Genomic DNA, 25285 nt, shown 5'->3' with positions numbered 1-25285 from the left:
GCAAAAATGGTATTTTTCTTGCAATAGCATAGTTTAAAAAAAATTCTGTTTCTCCTTGCAGCATATAAACACACTGAAAGAACTGGAAAGTAAAATAGACTTTAAGTACTTCAGGAAATAGAAAAATAACACTTCTGCATGACTTCCATTAGGAGTTTTTGAATGTTTCAGATGCATTCATTTCAAAAGAAATTGCTTTTAGTGTTGAGAAAAATGCATGTAATCATTTAAATGACTGGCATGATATCTCTCTTTGTGTCTTGAGAAGATAGTTCTTTTTATAAAGGCATTGTATTCATTTTTATTTACTTGCCCTCACAATTAATCTGTTAATTGCCAGAAACATGACTGGTAGGGAAGACATCTGTGAAGATACAACCTGATGGTTTGTTTAAGAAATATTCTTTTGTTCCTGTAATTTTACACAAAAGGCCATCTTTGGTGACATTCATTATGTTAGGCAGAAGTATGTTGTGGCCAGAGTCTCAATCCCTGAGACTGAGTAGTTTGGAAAGAAAAAAATATTAGGAGATGTAAAAAAGATGCATGTAAAATGTAGGTATCCATAACAGTAGTATTGTAATGAAATGCAACTGCCTCAGTCTTTGAGTATTTTTTATTAATTTGAATCTCTTTGGCCAAACTGATGTGGTTGTTACTTAAATTAGAATATATAAGTCCACCTGCAGAGATTGGCAGGTACCATGTTTAGAGCACCATGGCGTGGGAATTTTCTTGTGAACTGCTCAAGTATTTTTCAATAGGCATGATATGACTGTGCATGTAAAATTCTGAGGAACTGTTATTACACCTCCAGTTTGAGGAGTTTCCCCATGCAGGATTTCCAGATTGTTTGCTAGAACATGGTGCTTCACATTCAGGCTTCCTTCACCTGGAACCTGCAAGTTATATGGGAAAGGGAAAAAATATACAAAAATAGAAAATGGAAAGGTCTGTCAGAGAGCTAAAAGGGAAATCAGTAATTTTTCTCTGAAATAAAACTTCCTTTGATTAATTTCCCTCCTTCCCCCTCTTCTCTTCTCCTTCTCATCTTGGTGACTCAGCAATGTTCTTGTCTCCAAACTGAATAAATAACAAATGTCATATTTGTGTTTCTTTACATTCTTGTCTTAATAATAAAATAATTAGCTTATGTGTCTTCTACCACATTGGTCAATTTGGAAATAATATAAACAAAACGTATACTGTAGATATTCAGGGGCAAGATCTGTTTTGAAGGAATGGTTTTAATTATGTACCACCCAGCTCAATAGGGAGCAACTGGTCCATTAAAAGTAAACCAGAAAAACTCTAGTCATTTAAAATACCAACCCTGACGTTTCCGGTGAAGATAATAATTAAGATACACTGAGAAACTGATTTTGTCTGATTTTCTTCTTGTTTTTGGTCTCCTTTCCTGCCCTTCTCTAGAAGAAAGTCAAGTGGTTTTGGCAGGACATGCTAGACTCCAACAGAAGTAATAATGGGAAAATCCACACTGGAATAACAGCCTGATAAAGTTGTCTTACCTTGGCTGACAAGCAGATGCTTTAAGCAGAGAGATGATGATATAATAACATTTGAGACTTAATTAATTTAGTCTGAAATCTGTGGTTTACTTTATAAACAGCAAATCCTTAAAGTTAGAAAGTCACTTGAATTTCCAAATAAAAAGCTGAAGGAATAAGGAGAGCATTTGAACAGACCAGCAGAAAGTATTTGCCATGCAGAGAGGCTGAGGCATTGTGGATTGAATGACATGGGTAATGTTTGCTGCTTTCTCTGTATATTTTTGCACAGATCTGCAGCCAGAGTTGTCCTGTTCAGCTCTCTGTTCCAATGCAAAGCTAAGAAATTCCACCTGTAACACCAGCCTTTTAAAAACACTTGTCAGAACTGCATGGTCCTGACATGGCAGTGCTCCAAAGGCATCCAGTGAAGACCCACATTTGCCAAAACTAAAATATAATATTAGGTCTGTGATACGTTAATGCAGCTGAGACACTGGCACATTTCTGAAGAACAGCCGTGGGCACTGACAGCATTGCTCTGTGGTTTTGAGCCATTGTTGAACAGTTTTCAGGCCTGTTGAAATATTTTAAGTGAGGACTTGGGAGCAGGTTCTGTGGTCAAGAGAGTGGAAAGAGAGTTTTAATTTCCAGGGTCAACTTGTTCCTTGTTGGAGCACTTTGGAAACAGGAAAAGAGAGTGGGTTTGGGTTTTTTTAATCCAGAAGTAAGTCTAGGTTATTGGTTGGGAAGTGTATTAGTTGAGGGCTTAGCTGAGAAAATGCTTTTCTGGCTTGGAGTTGCTTTGTTTTTTCTCTTGTGTGTAATAAAGCTGGATATAAAGGAGAAAAGTAACTCCCTCCTGCTGCCCCAGGGCTTGTTAGGATCCAAGCTTGCTCTGTTCCCACATATATTTAGAATAGGTCTGAATTTTATTTCCTGACCACCATCACCAGGGAAAGCCCAGCATGCATCTGAAGTGTGAAAAGTGGGACAGGATCTGAAGTTGTCTTGGATGGTAATTGTGGTGGGAGCTGGGGAGAACAGGGGCCCTGGGGAAGAGCCAAAACACAAAACATAAAAAACATGGCTAGACATTGTCAGTCATGCATTAGCTAAAACTTGTAATTTTAAGCCTAATCTTAGCAGTCATGCCACAGCAAAATGCTGGTATCACCATTTCCTACCAAGCCAGACCTTCATCCCCTTTGCACTGGTGGGTGTAATTTAAATATTGTCTTACTCTGTGAAATGCATTTTTGCCTCACATCTTTTATTTGGCTTTTAGATATGCCAGATATTGCACATTTCATGTAATACTTGTTTGTTTAGCAGGACTGTTGAGATTGCTTGCTTTTCTGATAAATTTCAGCATTTTGGAGGCAGGACTACTCTCCTCTAACTTAATAAAATGTGTATTTAACTACAATATGTAAGACTTCTACTTTTCCTTTGTGGTGTTGACTCTATACACACAACATTACTAGGGCTTCATAAGCAATATTGGGAACACTTCCATCAGTGTCCCACTTCACAAATAAAATAGGCAAAAGAAATTACAAAGAGTCATCTCAAATAGATTTCAGAATAAGGCAGGGATTTCTAATATGAAAAAAGCAACCTTAAGTCACTTTGGCATATTGCTTTCTGAAGGCATGTGCCAAATAATAACTGTGGCTATGCTATTTCTATCTGCAGCTCCCTGAATGACTAGACTTAGCTACTGTGATACCTGGTATCTCCTTCTATCTCAAAAGCAGCTGCTACCTACTGCCAGAGTATGTATCTTGCCCCCATCTCAGAAAGTGCCCTTAAAAATATAGTATAATTTTTTTATTTTGCCACTTCTTCCTCCTAGGGAGGTGGAAGAGTCTGGCATTTTTACATCCAAAAGCTCATGATTTAATCCCTGCTGAGGTCAAAAGTAAGGAATTTCTGAATACATATGAATACAGATGCTGAATAAAATAACATCACTCACTGATAATGCATTTACGTGATTTTAGTGTTAAACCATTGCAGATTCAATGCTCTGTATTTCCATAGAGCTGCATCAGATATTGGTGACCATGAACCCACTCTGCCACCTGCACAGTTGATCAAATCCTGCTGGGTTTTGTGGTTTCAGTAAGGCAAAATATGCAAATAAAATCCATACAGAGCCTGTAGAAGAAGGGAGAAAAAAAAATGTGTCCTCTGTTCACACTTTCAAGGCCAAAGCATCAGCTGTCTATGATTTTATCTCTTCCCCTTTTGTTTTCTCTCAAGTTGTCTCTTTCTCAGTCAACTCAGAACACAGAAATAAAACAACTCCCTTGACCCACTGCTCAGTCAGTCTTCTGTGGTCCTTGCTTCCCTCTGCTCCTTGTATGACCTGCTGAACTGAATTTGAGATGCATGTTATCAAATTTAAGATTTGTTATAAATTTGCCTCCACTGTCACTTTTCCTCCACCGTTATATTCCCCGCTCATGGCTGCTTTGCCTCTGAGATGGTCTTGATGTTCTCTTCTGCAGCCTCCTTTTGCCTGGTTTCTCACAGCTGGAATTACCCCTGTATAGAAGGCAGTCCATCACCATCCTTCCTGAAAATCCGGTTATTTAAGAGTTCTGCAAGAGCCAACCCATCTTTGTGTGTGCATATCTCCATATATGTAGCATACAGAGTACTGTTGCCTATGTTACTAAATAAGTCAGAAGTACAATTCCTACTGTTAATAAAATGTCCTGCTGCCTCCTGGGAACACATCTTAGGCTGGAATAGGGAACGTTTCCAAAATATCTGTGGAATAATTCTCTCAACTCTGCGATTAAAATGGTAAAAAAGATTTTCAGGTAGATGGGGTGCTTCCTAATACACTGGAATTTCTCAGTTAAAGATAGAACCTTTTTCAAATACCCTGAGCTAGACACTTTCAAGTCTTATCTTTACATACTCATGCTGCAGAAATATAATACAAGATCCTTGCTTCCACTTTTCACTTTTACTTTCTTTTCCTGTTTTCAGTTTATATCCTCTCTTTACTTTCATCCTCTTTTCTGATTGTAATGCCATAGCTACTATCTTAGGTGGGGGTGGGTTGGGGGGAATTACACGCTGACTTTTTTTTGGCTTCTGTTTCAGCTTTGTTGCCTTCAAACCTGTCCTGGTTTGTGGTCAGGGCAGAGTTAATTTTTTCTCAGTAGCCGTGAGAGGCAGAGCCTGGAGCTGTGTGGGCTTGTCTAGGTTATTATTCTGTAGGACCTCTCTGCCACTGCTGGAGGTCGAAAGAAAGGAATTCTTGTTGAATAAGAGAAATGGGCAGTGCTCGTCCTCTACACTGACTCATGGATGATAGAAAATGCACTGGGAGGGTGGCTGGACTGATGGAAAAAAGATGAATTGGCAACACAGTGGGAAACCCATCTGGGCAAGGCTGCCTGGGTAGAGAAGTTGGCTGCAAAAGTATGTCATGTAGATGCACACGTACTGAAGAGTCCACAACAATGGACAGGTGGATTGGCTGCCAAGATTAAAAATTTAATTGTCTCAAAATTAAAGTGTCTCAGGTGGATCTGGACTGGCAACATAAGGGTGAATTACTTCTGGCTCAGTGGGCCCATGATGCCTTCACATCATCAGGGAAGAGATGCAAGAGACAGTTGGGCTCGTGATCAAGGGGAGGACACTATCTCTAAAGTTATCCATAACTGTGAAATATGCACTGCAGTCAAGCAGGCCAAGCAGGTAAAGCCTCTGTGAAAGGTGGACAGTGATTGAAATATAAACATGGGGAGGCCTGGCAGACTGATTACATCACACTCCTGCAAACCCTCCAAGGCAAGTGCTATGTGCTGGCAATGGTGGAAACAACCACTGGATGGCTGGAGATGTACCCTGTGCATCACACCACTGCCCAGAACACCTCCTTGGGCTTTGGAAAGCAAGTCTTGTGGTGACATGACATCTCAGAAAGAACTGTGTTGGACTCATTTCAAAAACAGCCTCATAAACATCTGGGACAGAGGGCATGAGATTGAGTTATTACCTACCATGCACCAGACTCCAGGAAAATCGAAAGGTACAATGGTCTGTTAAAAACCACTTTGAAAGCAAAGGGTACTGGGACCTTCAAACATTGGAATCTATATTTAGCAGATTTAAACAATGACAAAAGCATCTTAGACCTTGTCCTGCACTGGGATTTTGGTGCTGCTCTGGCGGTAGCAACCCATCATATGGGTTCATTATGTTCCACCCTTATGAAAAAGTTTTTGTCTCATGTAAGGCAAATATTTGCAAAAGGAATGAGGAAAATGCAGCAGTTAATAAGTATCATTTAGTACTCATAAGGGTGCTGTTGAAAAATAATGTTGTTATACTTACATTATATATTAATTTTAAGATAATTATTTTTAGAAGATTTGGGGGGAATTGCAAAAATTTGCCTGACCCATGGCCCCCTAAGGCAATGGGACAAGCTGTATGCAACTGTCAAGGTGGTGCTGGTGGGGAAGGATCTAACAGCTCCAGAGACAGAAGACATGAGCCTTCTAGCCAGTGTGCAGTTCTCTTGTCCTGTATTTAACATGTGTACCATACTTGTTTACAGTAGCTCATTGAGCTAGAAGGGGAAATTGTTTTGCTGTGATAATTTGTAATTATAGAAACCACCGTCAAATAAATTGTTAAAAAGCTATTCAGCTGTCTGGCATATTTCCCTGTTTGAGTGCATTCCACTTTTCACTTTTCCCCAAAAAATGTTATTCCAACTCCTTGATTTAAAAAAAAAAGAAAAAAGAAAAAAGTAGAAGGACAGAGCTGTTTCCAGAGCTGAAAACTAAATTGATTTTTCTTTATTTGAGTTTTTTTTAGTTTTGATGAATTAGAGAATTAGAAGTTTAAGGTGGCGTCTGAGCTGCTCTTCCCCAGTAAAGTCAATGGTGGTTCAAAGCCTCCAGCTCTTGTCCCATCTCTAACTTTCCAGCAACAGGCTACCTTAAAAAAAAGAATAAAGTAAAATTTGGCACTGAAACAGGAAATATGTGGACCTGTCACAGTAAGCACTCTCAAAGGGCAAGCTGCTTTGCAAAGAGCTAATTAACCTTAGGAAATAATTACACAAATATGCAAATGTTGTTTAGATAATTCCATGTGTTATCAACTCAGGTAGTCCATCATAACTGCAGACCTTGCAATGTCTAGGTGTTAGAATCTGGCATAGTTGATAAGGCTTCAGTTGCTGCATTACTTGAGCTTGGTATTTGACAGTTAATGACTGTGGTATTACATTAGTAAATTTAACCTGTTTCTTGAATGCAACTGAACATAACATAGTATTCACCATGTGCACATGCTTATCTGTGTATTCCTAATGGCTCCAGCCATTAAAATGCTATATACCTTTCAACTCCTAGCACTAGCAATACTGGAAAAAAATGGCAGACCAAAATCTGAGTTCTCTACCTCCACTTCTCTGTCCAGTGGATGGTCTGGGTATTTGCCCACAATCATTTTCAGTTTTCAGGGACTTAAAAACTACTACAGAGAGAATTTTAAATCTGCAAGTTGGTTTTCTGAAAGCAAAATCTTCTTTTGAAACGAAACATGGAGCAGAATTTTGTACAGGTGTATTTCTGTCAGCACTGCATAGAGCCCAAAACAATGTAGTTATGAGTTGCTGTTCTTGGAGTAAGATCCCCCAAAACTGAGCCCAGCTGATCTAGGCTGGAGGAGCCCAGGATGTCCCTAACTCATCCCAGGCCTTGACTTGAGGCTGAGCACATCAGTGGCTGGCAATGTCTTCTCTTCCAAAAGCTGCTGCTTCAAGCATCTGTGGGAGAGGTTCTGGCCCTGGGATATTAAATGCCTTCAGATATATATGAAACACAAATTTATTAATCATTGTGATATTATTTTCATAGACTGTACTGTGAAATTATTTGATTAAATTTTTGATATTAAAATTAAAAGCTCCATATTAACCATATATGATCATTTTTTTGAGCAATCGCTACTTTGGTTTAAAAAGTGAGGTGTTTTTTATATATAGTTAAGAGACTGTTTTTAAAAATACTGGGGAAAAAAACCTTTTATCACTAGAAAAGGAAATCTGTTCTTAGACTAGTATTTGCCAATACTCATCTCTTCCACATAAAATAAAATTTCATTCTATTTCTAAACACTTGTTGATCATTTCTCATTCAGTAAGAATATGTGGCAAGAGCATCTTTTTGATTAGCCCCATGCACCCATCCTTAACTGAATCAGAACCTAATATCTGATTACTTCTGTATTACTTTTATGGATGCCCCTTTTATAGCAGGATCCAGAATATGTGTTTTCTCTAGCATTCAGGAAAAGGAATAAATCAGCAATCTAAAGTCTCTCAGCAATACTTGGGTTAAATGATTTTAATCACCTTTATCTCCAAGGCAATCTTCAGTGGGATTTGCTGCATCCAAGTATGACAGGTGTTCAATATCTTGTAGTCTCCATAGCATTAATAATCACTAATGGTAAATGAGTTATATTTGCTCTGTTTTTATTGGTGAAAAGAACTAAAATACAATAGTTATTAGGGAAAAGACATCCATGTCTTCCAGCTTTCAGTAGCTGGAAATCTAAGTTTAGCTTTTCCAGAACCTTTCCCTCTCAGTCTGTTTCACAAACAAGAATGCATTCAGCCTCAGATGCCTTTTGAGGTACAGAGTGTAATTTCTGCTGGCTAATCTCCATTCATTTCTGTACAGTCATATAGATAATTATGTAAAGCATGACCAGGAGACCCCCTCTCTATCAAATAATTTAACAATGTCCTATGTAAGTGCATTGAATTTAGCTGCAGTGAAATGACAGAAAGCAACAGCTGCTGAGACTGTCACCTTTCATACTGAAAATGCAACATCCAGCCTCATAATTTAATACAGGCCAGGCAGAGGAGGTTAATCCTCACAGACCCAGCGCAATTTGAAATCCTAAGGAGACTGACTGTGCTCTGCTCCCACAGCCAGATGTTTCTTGTACAGACGTGGTGCCAGGTTATTCTCTGTCTGAGTTGTTTAAAATATGGGTTTGTTACAAGAGGAAAAAATAAGCAGATGCTCTGAAGAGAGAGCTTTTCTTCTAAGCATATAGGACTCCTCTGAACTCCTTCTCACACATATGTGCTTTTCTTACCTCGTTTAGGGCCTAGCAGAGTATGTACAACAACACAGTTTATCCTGACATTTTATGGCTTTTTTTTTACAAGTAATAAAGGAAACCGCAGTTACAGTCTATATCTAACTCATTCTAGCTAATTCTTTTTGCTTTTATAGAATCTTATTGAATCTTTGTACTGGACTGTGAAGCTGTGCAGTTATTGATTTGTTTACTAGACCACTGGTTATGCTTTAATTGGTGGAAGCTTCTTTGGGCTGAGTTCAGAAGCTTCTTGCTGCTATCTTAGTCTTGTGGAATCTGAGATTGTGTGCTTTTCCCAATAGCACGTAGAATAAAAAATACAAAACACCTGAAAATGCCATATGAACCAGAAACAATCTCCTCTTTTTCTCAGAATGTTAAAGCAGGGTTGGGTAGCTATACAAAAATTACTGTTAAGAGCATTTATGGTAAAATTATTATTTTTAAAAAGTACCTCCTGTGTATTTAACTAAAATAAATCTTTCAGATAAACTAGTAATTTTAAAATTCTCCCAGTGTTTTAATATGTGGTTTCCATCCATATCTTAATTAAAGTACATCACTTTTCCGTAGGAAACTCTGTTCAAGTTATCCTTTAGCTTTATCTTAATAACTGGTCTGTCAATCATATTTTCTTCATGAAATTTCTTTGGAAAAACTTCCCACTTCCCTCACAAAGGAAGGAGTCTTTATCTCCTTTCCTTATCTCTACAATCAAATTTCAAAACAGCGATAAACTGTTTTGATATAAGCCCTTTCCTATACTGAGGTGGTTTACAATAGTTGATACATAATTAGTTAAAACTGTGTTCTGTCATAGTCAATCAACAGTAGGATTAAGAGGAATTCAGTGTTTTTGGCTTTTAATCACTGCTGCCACAGAGAAAAAACCATAAAAACACTTAATTGTTTTAAAAGCTTTGGGTCCAGATCTGTGAAAGATTTGTAACCATCTCACTCTTAAGAAACAGGGCATGAAAATAGAAGTAAAAACGGAAGTCCACCATATTATTTAGTTGTCTCTCTTCCCACCAATTTTAGACATTTATAAGAGCTTCAATTCTCAGAACTGAGTTGCAGAATGGAACTGCGACCTAAATCACTTCAACATTCTTGGTAAAGTTACAATAATTACAATAATTCACACTGCGTAATTAGCAGCTTCTGATTGCCACTGGCTTTTACTGGTTTGTGCTTTTTTTCCCCAAGGAGACAACTCTTTTGTGGTCTGTGTCAGAGTCACCTAAGGGTATGAAGTTGTTGGTGGAGCAGAGCAAAGGGAAAAGGGATGCAAATTTTAGGAAATTACATGACCTTGACTGATCAGCTCTTTCTGGCACTGAAGAGTTTGGAAAGAGGCTGCATTGTTATGCTGGGTGTGTGAAATCCTGGTGGAGCAGGGGACCTAGCAGAGCATCTTACTCTTGTCACCTGAGACTAGACCAGATTTGTAGTTACAACCTTGACAAACTGAGAAATAAGGAAAATATAGTGGAGTACAGTGCTTTCTGAGAGGCTCTAAGGTGTGAGTGTACAGCCCCAATTTTTGATGGGAGTGCATTAAGATCAGTGTACATCACTCTAGTGCCTTCAGTGATTCTTACACTGGCTGACTTTGACAAAATCTTGTTCAATAATAAGAAAAAGGGTTCCCCTAACTACCAAAGATTCCAAAGTAATGGCTGCAACCACACAAGAGGTGTTTTATTTGTGCTTTGTCTCATAATCCACAGTCACAAGAAGTAGCGTTTAAAAGAGTAGTTGCAAATACCATAATTTTAATCTTTGGCAGATTTCCAGTGGCCCATAATATGAAAAAAAAAAATGCAAAACCTGAAATTATAGGTGTTTTCCAACCTAAGTGATTCTCTGATTCTGTTTTTATATTGCTCCTACCTGGTTTTATTTGTTTTATCAGACTAAGGCATAAGTACTTTACACAAGCCATCAGCGAACAAACGTTTGACAAAGACTTGTCAAAAGAATGAAAATCCAAGCAGTGGCTCATAATTTCTTTGAATGCCTCTGTTTAGCAGAATTGTCGTCATGGTATTTAGACAAAATTTTGCAGATGCATAATTTTTGTTGTCTATATTAAAGTAAGTCACAAACCCCAACAGTTTTACTGCCTTTAAATTGCAATCCTAAATTTTCTTTATTTGGACAAAAGAATCTGTTCTTTTTTTGACACTAGAGTATATTCATTTGAGGTTTGTTTTAACAAAACATTTTAACATATAAGAACACTTTGCTTTTAGACAGAATTAGCATTTTTTAAAGGTAATTGTCACAAATGTAATTTCTTTCTGCAGGATAATGGATCTCCTGAAGAACATGCAATTTATGTTTGGGACCATTTTATTTCCCAGTCAGCTGCAGAGAATGTGTTTTTTGTTGCTCACAGTTATGGTGGACTTGCCTTTGTAGAGTTGGTAAGTGTGAATTCTCTATTGCCTTCTTTCCTGAAGACTGTCACAGATTTTCTAAATTCTTTGTGATCACCTTCTTGAAAGTAGCCATACAGGAACAACTGAACTAGTGGTCACGTACGGGTCTGTGAGGATTTCTTTGCAACTGCAAGGTCACTGCATTTTTTTCTGGCTTTGAGATGGATAATAAGGTCCCAAGTGTGCATGAACCTGAAAGGCTGGGGGAAAACAAATGCATTGGATCCTCCTTGTCCACACTGTATACGAAAAGCCACCAGTTTCTGCTGTGGGACAGAAAGACTGGAGATATAGACTGAGGACATATAAGCACAGTTTTTAAGCAAAATCACATTAACAAATGCAACTTTCTGTATATAGAATGAAACTGAACATGAGGGGAAATTTAGGGGTTTTACTCAGTTTTGCAGTTTTTCCACGAAGGTTTGCAGAAGTTGCTGGGAAGACTTATTTTTTGCCATTTATTAGGCTGTGTATAAACCCTGAAGTAATGTAAGGCAGGGTAAACTCTGCTCAGTGTAAAGGTGCTCTGTGCTTGGTACTGGACTTGCTGAATATCCAGTTTGTTGGTCTTCCACCATTTTCTCTAAAAGCAGATTTTTTGACCCTATCTGGGGTACAAAGCTACCTGTTGATCTTGTATACCATTCTTTCAGTGCCTGTTCACTTAATTTGAGACGCTGGTTTAATCAGGATGTGTTTTATTGAAGAAAACTAAAAAATTAAAAAACAAGGGTTCTGTTTATGTGGAAAGGTAAATTGCAGCACATTACAATTGGTTTTGTAGACATGGGAATCAGCAGATATATATGTGCATTTTTTGCCTACAACACGTTAGTTTAATATAACTGAAAGTTGATTGAAGTGGTTCCTGCCTGAACATAAGATGAATGCCTTAGTTAAGTAAGAGCATGCATGAGTGTTTTGGTTTGAATCTTTAATTCTTGTTGCAAGAACTGTCTAGTACATGACCACTTTTATTACTTTAAGAACTTAGGATTTTTATTAACCCTTTTCGTTTGTAGAAATTAGTGCCATTTTCATTTTCCCTGTGCTTCTGGAGGAGTATTTATAAAATATGTATGACATGTACAGATTTGAGATTTGAGAACTGTTCATTTTCCTGATCTAAAGATCATTTGAGAATTGATCATCTTCCACGAAATCTCGAAGTCTCAAAACTAAATTTTTAAGAGACCCTGAAGGTGAATAATTCCCCATATAACCACATCTTGGGCAAAAAAGGGGTTGTGTTGCATTTGCCTTTTGCTCCTCTGATGCAGTGAACTTATGGAACAGCTCTACTGTCTTGACTTTCCTGAGTTGTTATTTTCAGCTGCCTTGTGTTTCAGCCCAGATTATTCTCATGTAACTTGCGGGTCCAAAGTGAAGCATTGGCAGAATATCTCTAGGTGTTGTAAAACCACGTTGTTTGAATCACCAAATGCCCAGAGATACATATGTTTAGCAGAGGATAGGAATAAAAATCAACTAGAGACCTTTCTCACTGTTTCCTAAACAAAGTGCTGACTTGACGGAGTCTTGGAGAGCTTTTCCATTACATTTCAGTCAGTGGGTTGAGGTGACATGGGTAACAGATGACGAAGGTGTCATTCCCATTTTCCCTGTTTCTCTGGTCACACTGGTGGATATTTCTTCACTTTTGTTCTACTTTAATATGAAGAACGTTGATGTTTCAGAACAAGACTAGACTTCTAACCTTGGGGCTTCCAGGGTCAGGGTGCTCAGGGCCTGTGAAATTATCACAAGCTGAGCTAAAGTTTTCATCCATCACGGGAAGCAACCAGTGAGTAAGAAGTTAAAAAAGGCCTTTGTCTGAGAGACAAGATGGTCTCAGTAAGGGTCAGCTTCTATAGTCTGCTGTCTCTGCAGGAGATGCATGCCTGAGAGGAAGAATATAATATATAACCATTGACACATCACATATCTGACATGCAAAACTAGACCTGAAATGTATTTTTAATGTAGTCCAATGTTTTTCTAAAAAGTCAAAGGATATTAACACCTGGTTTTCGTAGAGGTGGTTTGATATCTGAGTTCCATTGAAAGCAGTTTGATTAAATAATTCATACACTGAAGGAGAGGTCATTGAAATAAACCCTGAACTATTTTATCACGATATTAATTTGTAAGATTTTATTTTGTTATCATGTCCTTTCTCTTAAACTTTATATCCATATGGCACTTAGTAATTGCAAAGAGCTCAAAAAAAGAAATTGAGCAGCTGATGGGCAATTACTGTCTTATGACAAATTTCGATCACTTTTCTTTTTTCCTTGTTTCTTGTGGGGGTGATGATGAGGTTGATAGAGCAGCTACACCACATAGCAACTGCACCACTTCTACACTTCCTTTGCAAGGATTTTGGGTCAACTGATTCATGAAATTGTATGTTACAGTTGTTATGGAGACCTGTTGCCCAGCTGCTCCTTCTGCATCCGTGCCTCTTACAGGAGAGCAGTGTGAAGCATATGGCTTTAATCTGGAGTGAAGGTTTCTCCCTGAGCCCTCTGCATTTTATTTTGCCTGCAGGGAAAAAGAAAACAAGCATAAAAAGTCCAGAAACATTTGTGTTTTCAATTAATATCTTTTTAATTCACTTTGCCTGTTAAGTGCTGTGAGGTCTGTCCTGATGGCTTGCAGTAATCTCGGCTACATCCCTAGCTTGCCAGTTCATCAAGGTGCAAGGCTCTTGGTGAAAATGGGATGTTCTTGCAGAGGAACTCAGCTAAACCTGATATTAAGCAAAGACTTGTTCATGGGCCTTTGTATCATTATGTGGGAGGAGCTGCCACTCTAAGAACAATGCAGAGAAGTGTTCAGCCTTGCAGGGGCAGTACCTGTCCAGGTGCTTCTTTGTTTGCAGCTCCTAAAGGAGGTACTACAGGAAAAGCAGCACTGCTCTGCCTTGTCGCTCGACTGGGATGTGTATGCACTTTATTGGGAAGCTCAAAGTGAAAAGAGACCAAATAGGACCATCACATGTGAAACTGGTGAAAGAGGAGTACCATTTTTGTTTGCAAAACTTTGGTGGTCAAAGCTGTCTTCATTCTAACTTTCATCTCACCATAAACATCAGGCTATGATTTGTAAGTCCTTCATTAAACAAACCAGTAAAACTTGTCAGCAATTTTCAAATACATGCCAAAGCATCTAAAAATTTTATTGGTCTTTGCAACTTTTTGATCTACATTTTCTTGTGTCTGTGATGGCAAGATGTTAAGAAAAACAGGGTGAGTCTGTAATATCATGCTCGAATGCACAGAAACTGTTACCCAGTTACTGCAACGTAGGCACACATTTTCTCACAGAAATACTCACAGAATATGCTGAGTTGGAAGGAACCCACAAGGATCATTGAGTCCAAGCCTTAGCCCTGGAAAGGACCATCCCCAGGAGTCACACCATGTGCCTGAGATATCATCCAAACACTTCTTGAACTCTGGCAGGCTTTGTGCTGTGACTACTTCTCTGGAGAGCCTGTTCCAGCATGCCACCACCCTCGGGGTGAGGAACCTTCTTCTAATATCCAACCTAAACCTCCCCTGACACTTCAGGCCGTTTCCTTAGGTTCTGTCACTGGTCACCACAGAGAAGAGATCAGTGTTTGACCCTCTTCTTCTCCTCATGAGGAAGTTGTAGACTGAGGTCTCCCCTCAGTCTCCTCTTCTGTACCTTGCTGTGTCATAGATTACTAGGGGAACAATTGAAAGTGATTAATATGTATAGGAATTAAAGTTCCACCAATAATTAGTTGTATTGTTGTTGTAATGTTTATAGCTTGAATTAGAAGTACTAAATCATAAACTATATGTTAAAATGTATCAATATTTAGTAATGAAAACATTATGTAATTGTGGTTTGAAATTAAATGTGCATCTAATAATATCTACACATAAATTACTTTTTGAATACACACTACTAAAAGTAATTGTTGGGTCACTGTGTTCAAGCCATGATTCGTGAACCACATCAAGCTTCTTACTTCTGTTATCCCTTGCACGATGTAGTCAGGGATTTATTTTCAGAAGCAGTTTGCATTAGTTGATGGTAAATTGAGAAACTTTCCCAACTCCAAGCTTATAATAATTTCATGAAATTTAACAGAAAGTGAGAATTTCAAGTTGATGGAGTCAATTTTATATTTAGTTTACAGAAAATAAGAAGTTTCTGGTACAATGCCTCCTTTGAATTTTTCTACCAAATTTTGTGTTTTTACAATTATTTTGCTTTAAGAAGAATGCTTTTCCTTGTCATTGCTTGCATGAAAGACCCACATAGGAGAAAAACCAAATAACATTGGAACTGTGACAAAATTTTGAGAATCAGTAGTGGTATCTCCAGGTTACAACACTCATACTGCTGTAAAAATACAAAGTACCCAGGGAAATGTAATAATTAGGAGAAGGAAAGTAGGTTCACTGTCTTTAGCGGATGAGAAACTATTCATTATGGTCTTTGTTGGCTTAAATATTGAATATATATATTGATAATTTGCACAAAGGGGTAGATAAAAATGTGTGTGTGTGTATTTTTAGGCAGCTTTGTTAAAATGAGAGCCCTTAAAATACACTGTTCAAATTACTTTGTCTACTGTAGAGTCCTAATTCCATCAAAATCTGGCAATTTTGTCCATTTGAAATGATTTTAGGTCCATCATTTTGAGATACTGTCTGCAATATGCTGCTACTTCATTTTGCTGTATTGTGCCGAGTACGGCGAGGACCTGACCCTGACTGGAGCTGATAGGTGCCATAATAATGATGATAGACAGGTACCTACTGAGCTACCTGTGAGTCTCTGAGGCTGCATCAGTATTCTGGCACAGGCAAAATGCAATTTAGGAACCTTAATGACTGAGCTGTGAACCTGTCATTAGTTTTTCATTAATTTAAATTTCCTGAAGTCTCAGACTGAATGATTTGTTGTATTTAGCTTTTTATATATACTAATACAAATATATCTACTTATTTTTTAAATTTAGTTTGCCTTGAGAGTTGATGAGTTGGTACTGTGGATATGCAACTCTTAATTCCCCTGGCTGACACATTAAATCAAAATACCTCTACTGATGTGTGGTAGAGATAATACAAGATCTGTGATGGCTGTAGGATGCATGAGAGCGAGGTGGAAGTGGAGAGCTGAGAAGCAAAACACCTCAATGTCCAAGGCTTTGTGAGCACTTAACTAAAAAAAAAAAAAAGAACACTCTTTAAATGTTGAACATCAATAGGGAGAGCAATATGGGATGCTTCTTGTAGGTTTATGGGGATTTGGGTTATATGTCTGGTCTTTGGACAAGTCATCTCAGGTAGAGTTACCTGTTTTAGGTCTCATCTTTTTCTGTGTTGTACATTTACATTAGCATCTCTTTGAGTCAGGTCTGGCTTAGATGTGCACACTCAGAAAAACAAGTCTGAAAGTAAAAACAGAATCTTAATTCCCTTTAGTTATTTATTTCCACTATTCTTTGTTATGCTTCTTGGAAAAATGCTCGTTCATCTGAAAAAGGTCAAATAATATATGAGGGTGGACAAGAGAGTTAATGGAGACACAACAGTGGGTTGTATAAAAAGGTTTGGGCAGGACTAGGGTCTCTAACCTTGATGAAGATTTCTTTTAATATTCCTGTTACTACCATAGGCACACAAAGTTAAGTATGTGCTCATGATATTGGCTTCTGGCATGAAGCAGTAAAGTCACTACTGGTATTTAGAAGTAGAATTTCTTCAGTAATAGAAATTAAAGGAAATAATAAAAATTCAGGACACAGGCATTGACTGGCTAGTCATCTGTATTTGTGCATGAAGAGTGATGTCATCAACAGGGAACAGCAGGGATGGAGAATCCCTCGGAAAAGCAGCTTCATCACCGATGACTATAAGTAAATGACAAAACTAACATGTAACTCAACAAAAGAGTCAAATGTGATACTGTGATTTGTTCACTTTTTCTGTTCCAGGAAGGGAAATACTAATGCTGACCAGCATGCTGGTGCAATTAATCTGAGATAATTTGAGACATTTGAGAAGAGTAATTTAGTCTGGGAGAGATACGAGGAAGAGGTATTGGTACCTCAGAGCAATGGAGAATGTGTTTTACTAGAAACAATGAAGAATCCACAGATCTGCCATGACATGGTGCCACATGGAGATGTCCTACCTGTCATAAGCACCAGAATCAATATAGCCATAGAGATAGTACACACACCCTCTAGGCTTATCAGTCTTAATAAGAGCTGTGTAATCTGCCGTTGCTCTTACATTAACTTTGGTAGCTATATCTAGAAAGAGAAGGTTCAGCATCCATTCAGTATTTGTTGCAGAAACAGTTTTAAAAGCATGGTTTGTTCAGCCTGGTAAAGGAAAGCTTAGAGGGATTGGTAGCACTCAACAAATACATCAGAAGAATAAACAGCAGGGAGGGAGAGCTATATAAACCAAAGAACAATGTTGGCACGGGAACAAATGGATTAAAACTGGTCATGAATAAATTTAGTGTGGAATTAAGTTTCTCACCATTGGATTAGGAAGTCCTGTTTGGGAACAGGACTGGGGCAAAGCTGCTACCCAGTGTGACCCACACATGGCAAGAGTTATGTGAGTAATTGTCCGAGAGTGTCAGTCCTTGGTGTGACCCAGGAGTCCATGTTCCTCTGAAAGCCAGCACACGCAAGTGCATGTTTTCAGCCATGAACAGTTGGACCCATTTTGGATTAATTTTTCTGGAGTGGGTGCCTCTCTGACTCCAGGCTCATGCCACTGGAAGCACCAAATTTGAACCAAAACCAGGTCAAACTTTTAAACAGCAGTGTTTGCAAATAACTTTGTCCCTCCTCCTTACTTGTTTTGGGAAACAGTGGAATCATTTTTGCTAATGCTTTTTGAAATGCCCAAGTTTCAGCTTGAGGTAGAAAGCAACAGGTATTGCAGATCTTGTGGTGAAGATTTGCAGCAGTAAGGAAATTAAATGATTAAGCAAAAAATACTGAAATATCTTAGTATGTGTCACTACCTGCTCTAGGGAACAGCTTCTTGTGTGTATACACGTATATATATTTTTATGCATATATTGCACATTCTAACACAGAGCAGATAAACATTCTAGGCCACTCTTGGCCTAAATAAATAAGCTGACAAGTGTACACTGACATCATTATTTCACCTGCTAATGTTTATTGTTATTATCCATTTGTGTTGCAGTAGCAATCACATAGTCGTGACTTTTCCTAAAGCACTTGCAGTCTGGAAGGATGCTCTAACAGAAAGAGACAGAGAAATATTGAACGATTACCCCACAGTTCATAGCATCATAACTGCATGTCCTTTTTCATTTTTTAGTGATTTAGTTTAAATGCCACGTAGGCATCCCCTTCCTCAGTCATCCACAGCCTTCTTAGCCATGCTGCTAGGTGAGAGGAGAGGGTGGCAACAATGAAAGCCTGAGCACTGGCCACTTCCAGAATATGCAACACTTCTTTTTTGCATATTCATCCCTCCTCGTTACTTTGCTCTAAATAACATGTTCAGCCTCATTACATTTTGCTTGATCTTAATCATTTGCTAATGTGATATCTCTTGCTTCATTCAGTTCAGTCCATGGTCTCTGGCTAGCTATACATATGCTCCTTCCTCACTTCTTTCCAAAAAGAGAAGGGCAATGTTTCATGGACTGGAATGTTATACTGAGTAGTAATTGCAGGCACCACCCATCATCACTTTTCATCTCATTTTACCATTCATATTATTTTTCTAGCTTGACACCAAAGTTGGAATGTTGATTATAAAATAAACACTGGCGATGGGTAAAAGTTAGGATTACTTGGAAATATGTGTTTGTATCCTATGGGACTTGGAGGTGAAAGGTATTTCTGCATGTCTTTGCAGAGACTTTTCTAGAGTTGCATCATTTCATTAGTTTTATATTTTTATAATTTCTTTGCACTGTTTTAAAATCCATACACTACACAGTGAACATATAGGTTTCTGCCTGAAAAAGTTTCTGATCTGTAGCAGTTATTCTCATATTTCCATGTACTTGTTCTCTTGTTGCTCAACTTATATAACTGTATCTTCTATTAATTTTTTTTTATTTTTATTTTGTATGTCTATTTGTCCATAGTTCTGTTTGTCAGTATTTCTTTGGTAGTATGCTGAGAATTGAACTTTCTATTTTAAGTGCAATTAACATAATTTGCTCAAGGTGAACTTCAGGGTTCTTCTGGGTAGGATTTTGGTCAATGCAACCAAAATGGTACTAAAGTTTTATTTTCTAAAGTGTATTTGAATTTGGTACCTGCTAATGTTCATGTATCCTCGAAGTATTTTACTGCTCTCAATTTTCCTTTCCCTAGTGGTACTGAATGTAGTAGATGTGAATGTAGATTATTTCCTCCCAACACCCCCCCAAACAATGTTATCTCACAGTGTTCCAAATTAAATCTAGCTGTGTTGTGGCTCTTGTTGCACTGGATAACAAATGGAATTGTCATAACGATCCCTTTTGTGCTATAGGTCTGTGAATTTTGAAAGCTTGTTTTATATTTCTTTCATGCCTTACTTCTCTTGGCAGTTTCTCCCACTTTATTGTCACTTGAAAATTTAATTAATTCCAGATCATTAATGAAGATATTAAATCAAACCATATTTGGTATCTGTCCCTATATCTGACAAGAAACTTCCGATTCAGTAGATTTCTTTGTATTATTATCCTTTCCTGCATGGTTTCAATGGTTTGAAATTCTGCTAGACAGTACAACTTATCAGTCAGTTTATTTTTCACTTCAAATTCCTGCTATGAAAGGAAAAAAAGACAAAGCACAGAACCATGTTCAAAGTATACATCAGTCATCCTTTCAGCTGTTTGCAAATAAACTTCAGCCCTTGAGCCTCTCAGAGCTGATGGGCAATGTCTCTGTGCAACCATCTCCTTAAAATGTGTAGAGCACATTGTTAATCCTGACAATTAATTTCAGGACCAGGATGACTGGTTTTCCTGAATTTCTTGGTTTGCTATTTATTTCCTCACTGGTTGTAGAAACTTTGCAGAAGTTACAGTTCCATTGAGGTGTTTGCTGTCTGAACCATCTCATATTCATCAGAGCTGTTCCAGGCTCTGGGGAAATTCATCAACGGTAGCAGGAGACATATCTTCTGTCCTGAACCTCTTAAATACCTGACAGTGCACATGTTTGCCTTATCACAATTTCTCTGATGTAAACTATTTCAGTCCATCTCTTTTTTGGCGTTCTGAGGTGAATTCCTGAGATGCTGGCACATGTGCTGTCCTCCTACATCAATAAAAAGTCACGTCTCCTGTTGTCCTGGACAAACTTACTGCCTTTTTGTCCCATCCAGCCTGATGATCTTCAGACTTTGCCTTCTTAATGATAAAATCTTCTATGAATGCGCATCTTGCTTTTTATTTTATTTAATCCAGCTGTTTCCGGTTCTTACCAGCAAGTGCCTCTGTTTGCTGTGTTGCATCAGGACAGAAAAATTAAATTTCTAGAACACCATTTTTTGTGGATGTGTTCATTGCATCTGGCTATGCATTGAACTGGCTGGAGAGTAAAACAACTAAGTATGTTGTTGCAGTTTGGTTTTTTTCCCAGCAGGTATAGTATGAAAAAACCTGGCATTTTATTTAGCTTTGTAGGTTGTTACCCCCTTAGCTTGATTTGGAGAACAGCATAATATTAAAGATTTTACAACATATCAACACCATCTGAAGGTTTGCAGTTCTTTTTGAATGTATATAGGAACATTAATAAAGAAGAACAGTAGGAGTTTTATATTTGCTTATACAATGAAAGATGTGGGAATATCAAACATATTATGCACTGACAAGTTTTCTGGTGAATTTAGATTATTTAATATGAAATATTAAGTTGTTTTAAATTCTGGCACTTGGTTTGTTTTAATGGAAAAAAAAATTAGAAAAGGAAGTTGTCTTACTTTTATTTCATACTTTTTCCCATTTCTGTGACATGATCTTATGCTGATAAGACTGCACAAGTGTATTGTGTTACTGTTTTTTAAATGTTTTATGCTGAAAAGTATATGTACGGCTTTTGTGTGGAACAGTAGAGATTTTATAAGTCTTTAAAACCCAGTTTAGCGGATCAATCAGAGGAATACAAGTTAATAATGTATTAGGCATGGCAAATCCAGGTGGAGTAAAAGAAATCCAAATATACTGTGGCAAAGGGAGCTCTCAAACTGTGGTACTATAAGAAGCAAGTGGAATTTGCATTTTACCCTAGAACTTTCCTTTTTTTAATCTAGTGAAGATGTGTTGGATAGCTCTTTCGGTATATTAGTGAAGTATTTTAATATTAATAATAAAATAACTACCAATGTTTAAATGTTAAAATAATCCTATTTAAGGGCTATGATTGAATGTGATATGAAATAAAAATACATGAGTAGGTTTTACATATAATTGAGAAAATTCTGCTTTTAACACTGCAGAACTGAACTGAGATTTTAATGCAATGTATCAACGTGCAGGAGTAAAATTTTCTCATAAACATATGAAAAAGAAATAATTTAATTAGTTATTTTTCTCTTTTCTATTTTCAAGGCCAATTAATTGCAATAATGAATCTCAGTGTCCTGTAATATCAGTATAGAAAGGGCATGAGGTTCTTCCCTTAAATAAGGCTGAGGCATTTTATTTGTTTGTCGGTATCCGGATTATATTTTGTCCTAGACTGGCTCTAGACATCTGACAGGAGTATTATATCTTGAAAAAAATTCAAAACAAAATAACAACATAAAACCTCAGCCACCCCTCTCTCAGTCCCTACCATGGTGGGTACATAACTGCCAGCCTTTTACGAGGTGTTAAAGTACAGTGATTATATTATCGCAGCCTTAAAAAAAAATAGGCATTGTTAATTTAACCCTCAGTAATCTTATTTCACTTCACCACCATTGCAGTCTACAGCCCCAGCACATTTTTTTTTTTTAAACCAGCTGTTGAAAATAATCTAGTTTAAAGAGTTCAGGGCTGAACGTGAGGGATTCATCATTATATATTTACTGTCTGAGGCTGATATAGCTGTAAGGTTTTTCAGATGCCATTGATCTATTGCGCATGTTCCCTCCCTGGGTTGCAGGACGTGCTTCTATTTGCATAAGGCCCTGGGCAAGGTTCTTTCTTGCATTGATTGGCCTGTCCAAGGGAGCCTGATGTGCTCCTGCATTGATCACCCTGTCTTTTCTTGGAAGGCACTGTTATGCCGAGTTCATCTCAAACATTCTAGGGAGAAGGGAAAACTCTACTGCAGATGTCTCAATTTTATTCAGATGTTCCTTTGAGTATAGGCCTTTCCATTTTTATTTTTTTTTTTCTGTTCCAGGATAACTTGGGGTTTTTTGTGGTTCGGTTTTTTTTTTTGGTTGTTTTTTTGTTTTGTTTTGTTTTGTTTTGGTTTGTTTGTTTATGTTGTTGTTGTTGGTTTTTACTTAATTTGGATGCGTTTCTGCAGTTATAGTGCAGCATAGACCACAGTGTACTGAAAAACTACATTAAATAAAATGGCTATTATTTACACTAATTATTCCATGCTGTGTTTTTCTTTCTTTAAAATAAGGCCTATAGCCTCCAGCAAAAATCAAAACTACTCTGTCTTCAAAGAGTTCACAATTGTAAGTGGAGAATTATCCTAAAACTGTGTGTGCTGGTGTCTTTGCTTAGATTAATATCGTCAGTTTGTAACTTGCATGATTTGTACTACATTTTCTTCAGTGTTAGAAAAATATGACACCTTCAGCATAAAACTGTGGTTGGATTTTAATTTTCTAGAAGCACACTCCAAAATGGATCATGCAGGTAAATTGCTTATCAGACCAGTGACTGATCAGCTCGATGTTGATCAGAGAAGACAAATACTTTCCTAAAGTGTCCTTGGTGTTACTGACATGGTGTGTTGGGGGATGTCTTTCCAAACCCAGGTTTAGCAGATGGGTTCTTGACTCATTCTGGTAGGGATGGAGCTTTTCAAAGTCTGCTGAAATAACAACCCATAATCAGGAGCTCTGAAATCTACCACTGCAATTTCTGAGAGCCACATGTTTGTCTTCGTGCCTAATTATAGGCAAAGTGCCTGTTATTATTGTCTACCAAACTTATTTATGTGGTTAGAAAATGATTTTACACATATACTTTCCTGTAGGTAGAGGTGAAATGTGGTTATACCCAAAGGATGGCTCACACATAGTGAATAAGCTGACATGTGGACTTTACCAAGCACGTAATAGTACTGCATGTCAGTAAAAAATAAATGTTATGGAAGAGTTCCTCTCCTACAGAGCACTGAGCATCACAGAGATGTTCCTTTATTACTTTTAGAAAATGTCCTATGGATATTTTTGTGGATGCTGTAGAATTTTCTTTGAAGGAAATAAATATTCAGAGATATACAGCTGAGATCATGTTAACTGAACAGCACAAATTGTGCAGGCTTTTTTTTAATCGCTTGGATGATAGTTTCATGTCTTTCACAGAAGCAGTAATGTTTTGCATTGTATTGTGATACTCTGGCTTAGGGAACATATTCCTTTGGTCATTTGGTAAAACAAAACTTAGATAAGTATAATTCAGGTAGCATATATGAAATTTGATCTTCATTATCATGCAAATGTGGTGAGAATGTAACATTTCCCAAGATGTCATTTTACTATTAGGATCTTTAGAAAATGGCCTCTCAAAGCCACAAAGCTAATATTCCAGAAGAAAGCTGTATAATACCTAAAAACTGTCTATCCTTATTCTATATGAATAACAAATGTAATAGGACAGGCCATTATTAAAATCACAAAAGAACGTGTTGACCTATTGGAACAGAGGATCTTTTTTGGTTTTTGCACTGATGATGAATTCTGAGCTTTTCATAGCATAGAGGGTGAACGTGCAAATACAGATTTCAAAAATCTGCAGGGGAAAAAAAAAGTAGGATAGTAACTGGAAATCTGTTCTATTTTGTTTCAGTATATAAATGAAATCGGTGGGTGTTTATACCAATAACTATTTTGTTTTATGAACTTATATCCTATGCAAGCATTATGTATCTTGTGTGTCTGCATTGTGCACAGACTGTGCATCTGCAACACTTACCATTTATTTTAAGCTGTCTTTTGCTGATATTTTAGTCAATGAATGTAGAAGATGGGCATGGGCTAAATATGGGCTAATCTCTTAAGTGGGAAGTGGAACTTCATTTTAATTCTGAAATAAAAGAAGAGCCTGAATATCTCATAGAAGCCCATTATCTGTGTTATTCAGTTGAAGAAAAACGCTGGACTTGTTTATATGTATGAGCTATGCAGGGCAGCAAGACCCAAAAAATTTCTGGTAACGAAAGAGATCTTTTGCAAATGGTTTCAGTTTTGAAAAAAAAAAAAAAAGATCGGGACATGATTGTTTATATGCAATTAAAATGAAGAAAAGAAATCTAATTTCTTCAAGTAGAAAAAATCTCTGGGGAAAAAAAGTCTTTGTGGTATGCATAGCATTGCAGTGTTAAACAGAGTGGATGCCTTAGAAAAACATGATGAAGATGTACATAGAACTTCCAGACTTTCAAATACCTTCCATGTATGTTGTGTAGTGAGATTTTTCTCAGTAGATATTTGCAGCCCCAAGTAATGAACTGAATCTGTTAAAATAAGTGTTTTGAATGGGTTTTAATAAATGCTTGATTGCTGAGCTTCAGGAATACAAGCAAGCACTTTTACTGGTAAAGTCTGAATAAAATAAAACAGCACAATGTAAAACCGCAATTTCAAGTTTTCCTGTGAAAAAATCTAACTTCCACGGCAAAAAGTGACATTTTTCTAATGCAGGGCTGACATTTTCCAAGTAAATAAAGAATGAAATTTCAGAGTCTGTGGTAATTTTAAAGTCTGTGGGTCTGGTTTGTTTTTGTTTTTTAGTTTGTACAACTGTGGTATTTAGAGACTGGAAAAATTACAGAGGATGTCTGAAGTGTCATTTCTCTCCCATGTTGCTGAGACATTTTCATTTTACAAGCACGTTACTGAAGTTAAGAGATGGTTCTGTGCTGTTTTACTAGAGAAATCTTTTCAAAGTCCAGGTAGTGCTAATGTGACAGATACCGTGGAGCAGTTAAGAATGTTT

The 25285-nt window shown here is 37.4% G+C and overlaps 1 protein-coding gene across 6 annotated transcripts in view; it reads left to right on the top strand.

The window, feature by feature from the left end:
• LOC103764830 (cotranscriptional regulator FAM172A homolog) overlaps positions 1 to 25285 on the top strand; it is a 266814-nt gene that overhangs the window by 139247 nt on the left and 102282 nt on the right. For 5 of the 6 annotated variants that reach the window (XM_008931770.3, XM_018085980.1, XM_018085978.1 and 2 more), the window contains one exon: positions 10985 to 11104. In XM_008931770.3, the coding sequence (XP_008930018.1) occupies positions 10985 to 11104 (120 nt within the window). Of the gene's footprint in view, positions 1 to 10984; positions 11105 to 15791; positions 15960 to 25285 lie in introns of those variants that run through there. The other variant, XM_018085979.1, reaches the window with a different exon arrangement.

The sequence above is a fragment of the Manacus vitellinus genome, unplaced genomic scaffold, assembly GCF_001715985.3.
Source record: "Manacus vitellinus isolate BGI_N305 unplaced genomic scaffold, ASM171598v3 scaffold_9_pilon, whole genome shotgun sequence".
Taxonomy (NCBI): Eukaryota; Metazoa; Chordata; class Aves; order Passeriformes; family Pipridae; genus Manacus; species Manacus vitellinus.
Note: the sequence above shows the minus strand (reverse complement) of the source record. Positions and strands in the feature narration are given on the sequence as shown.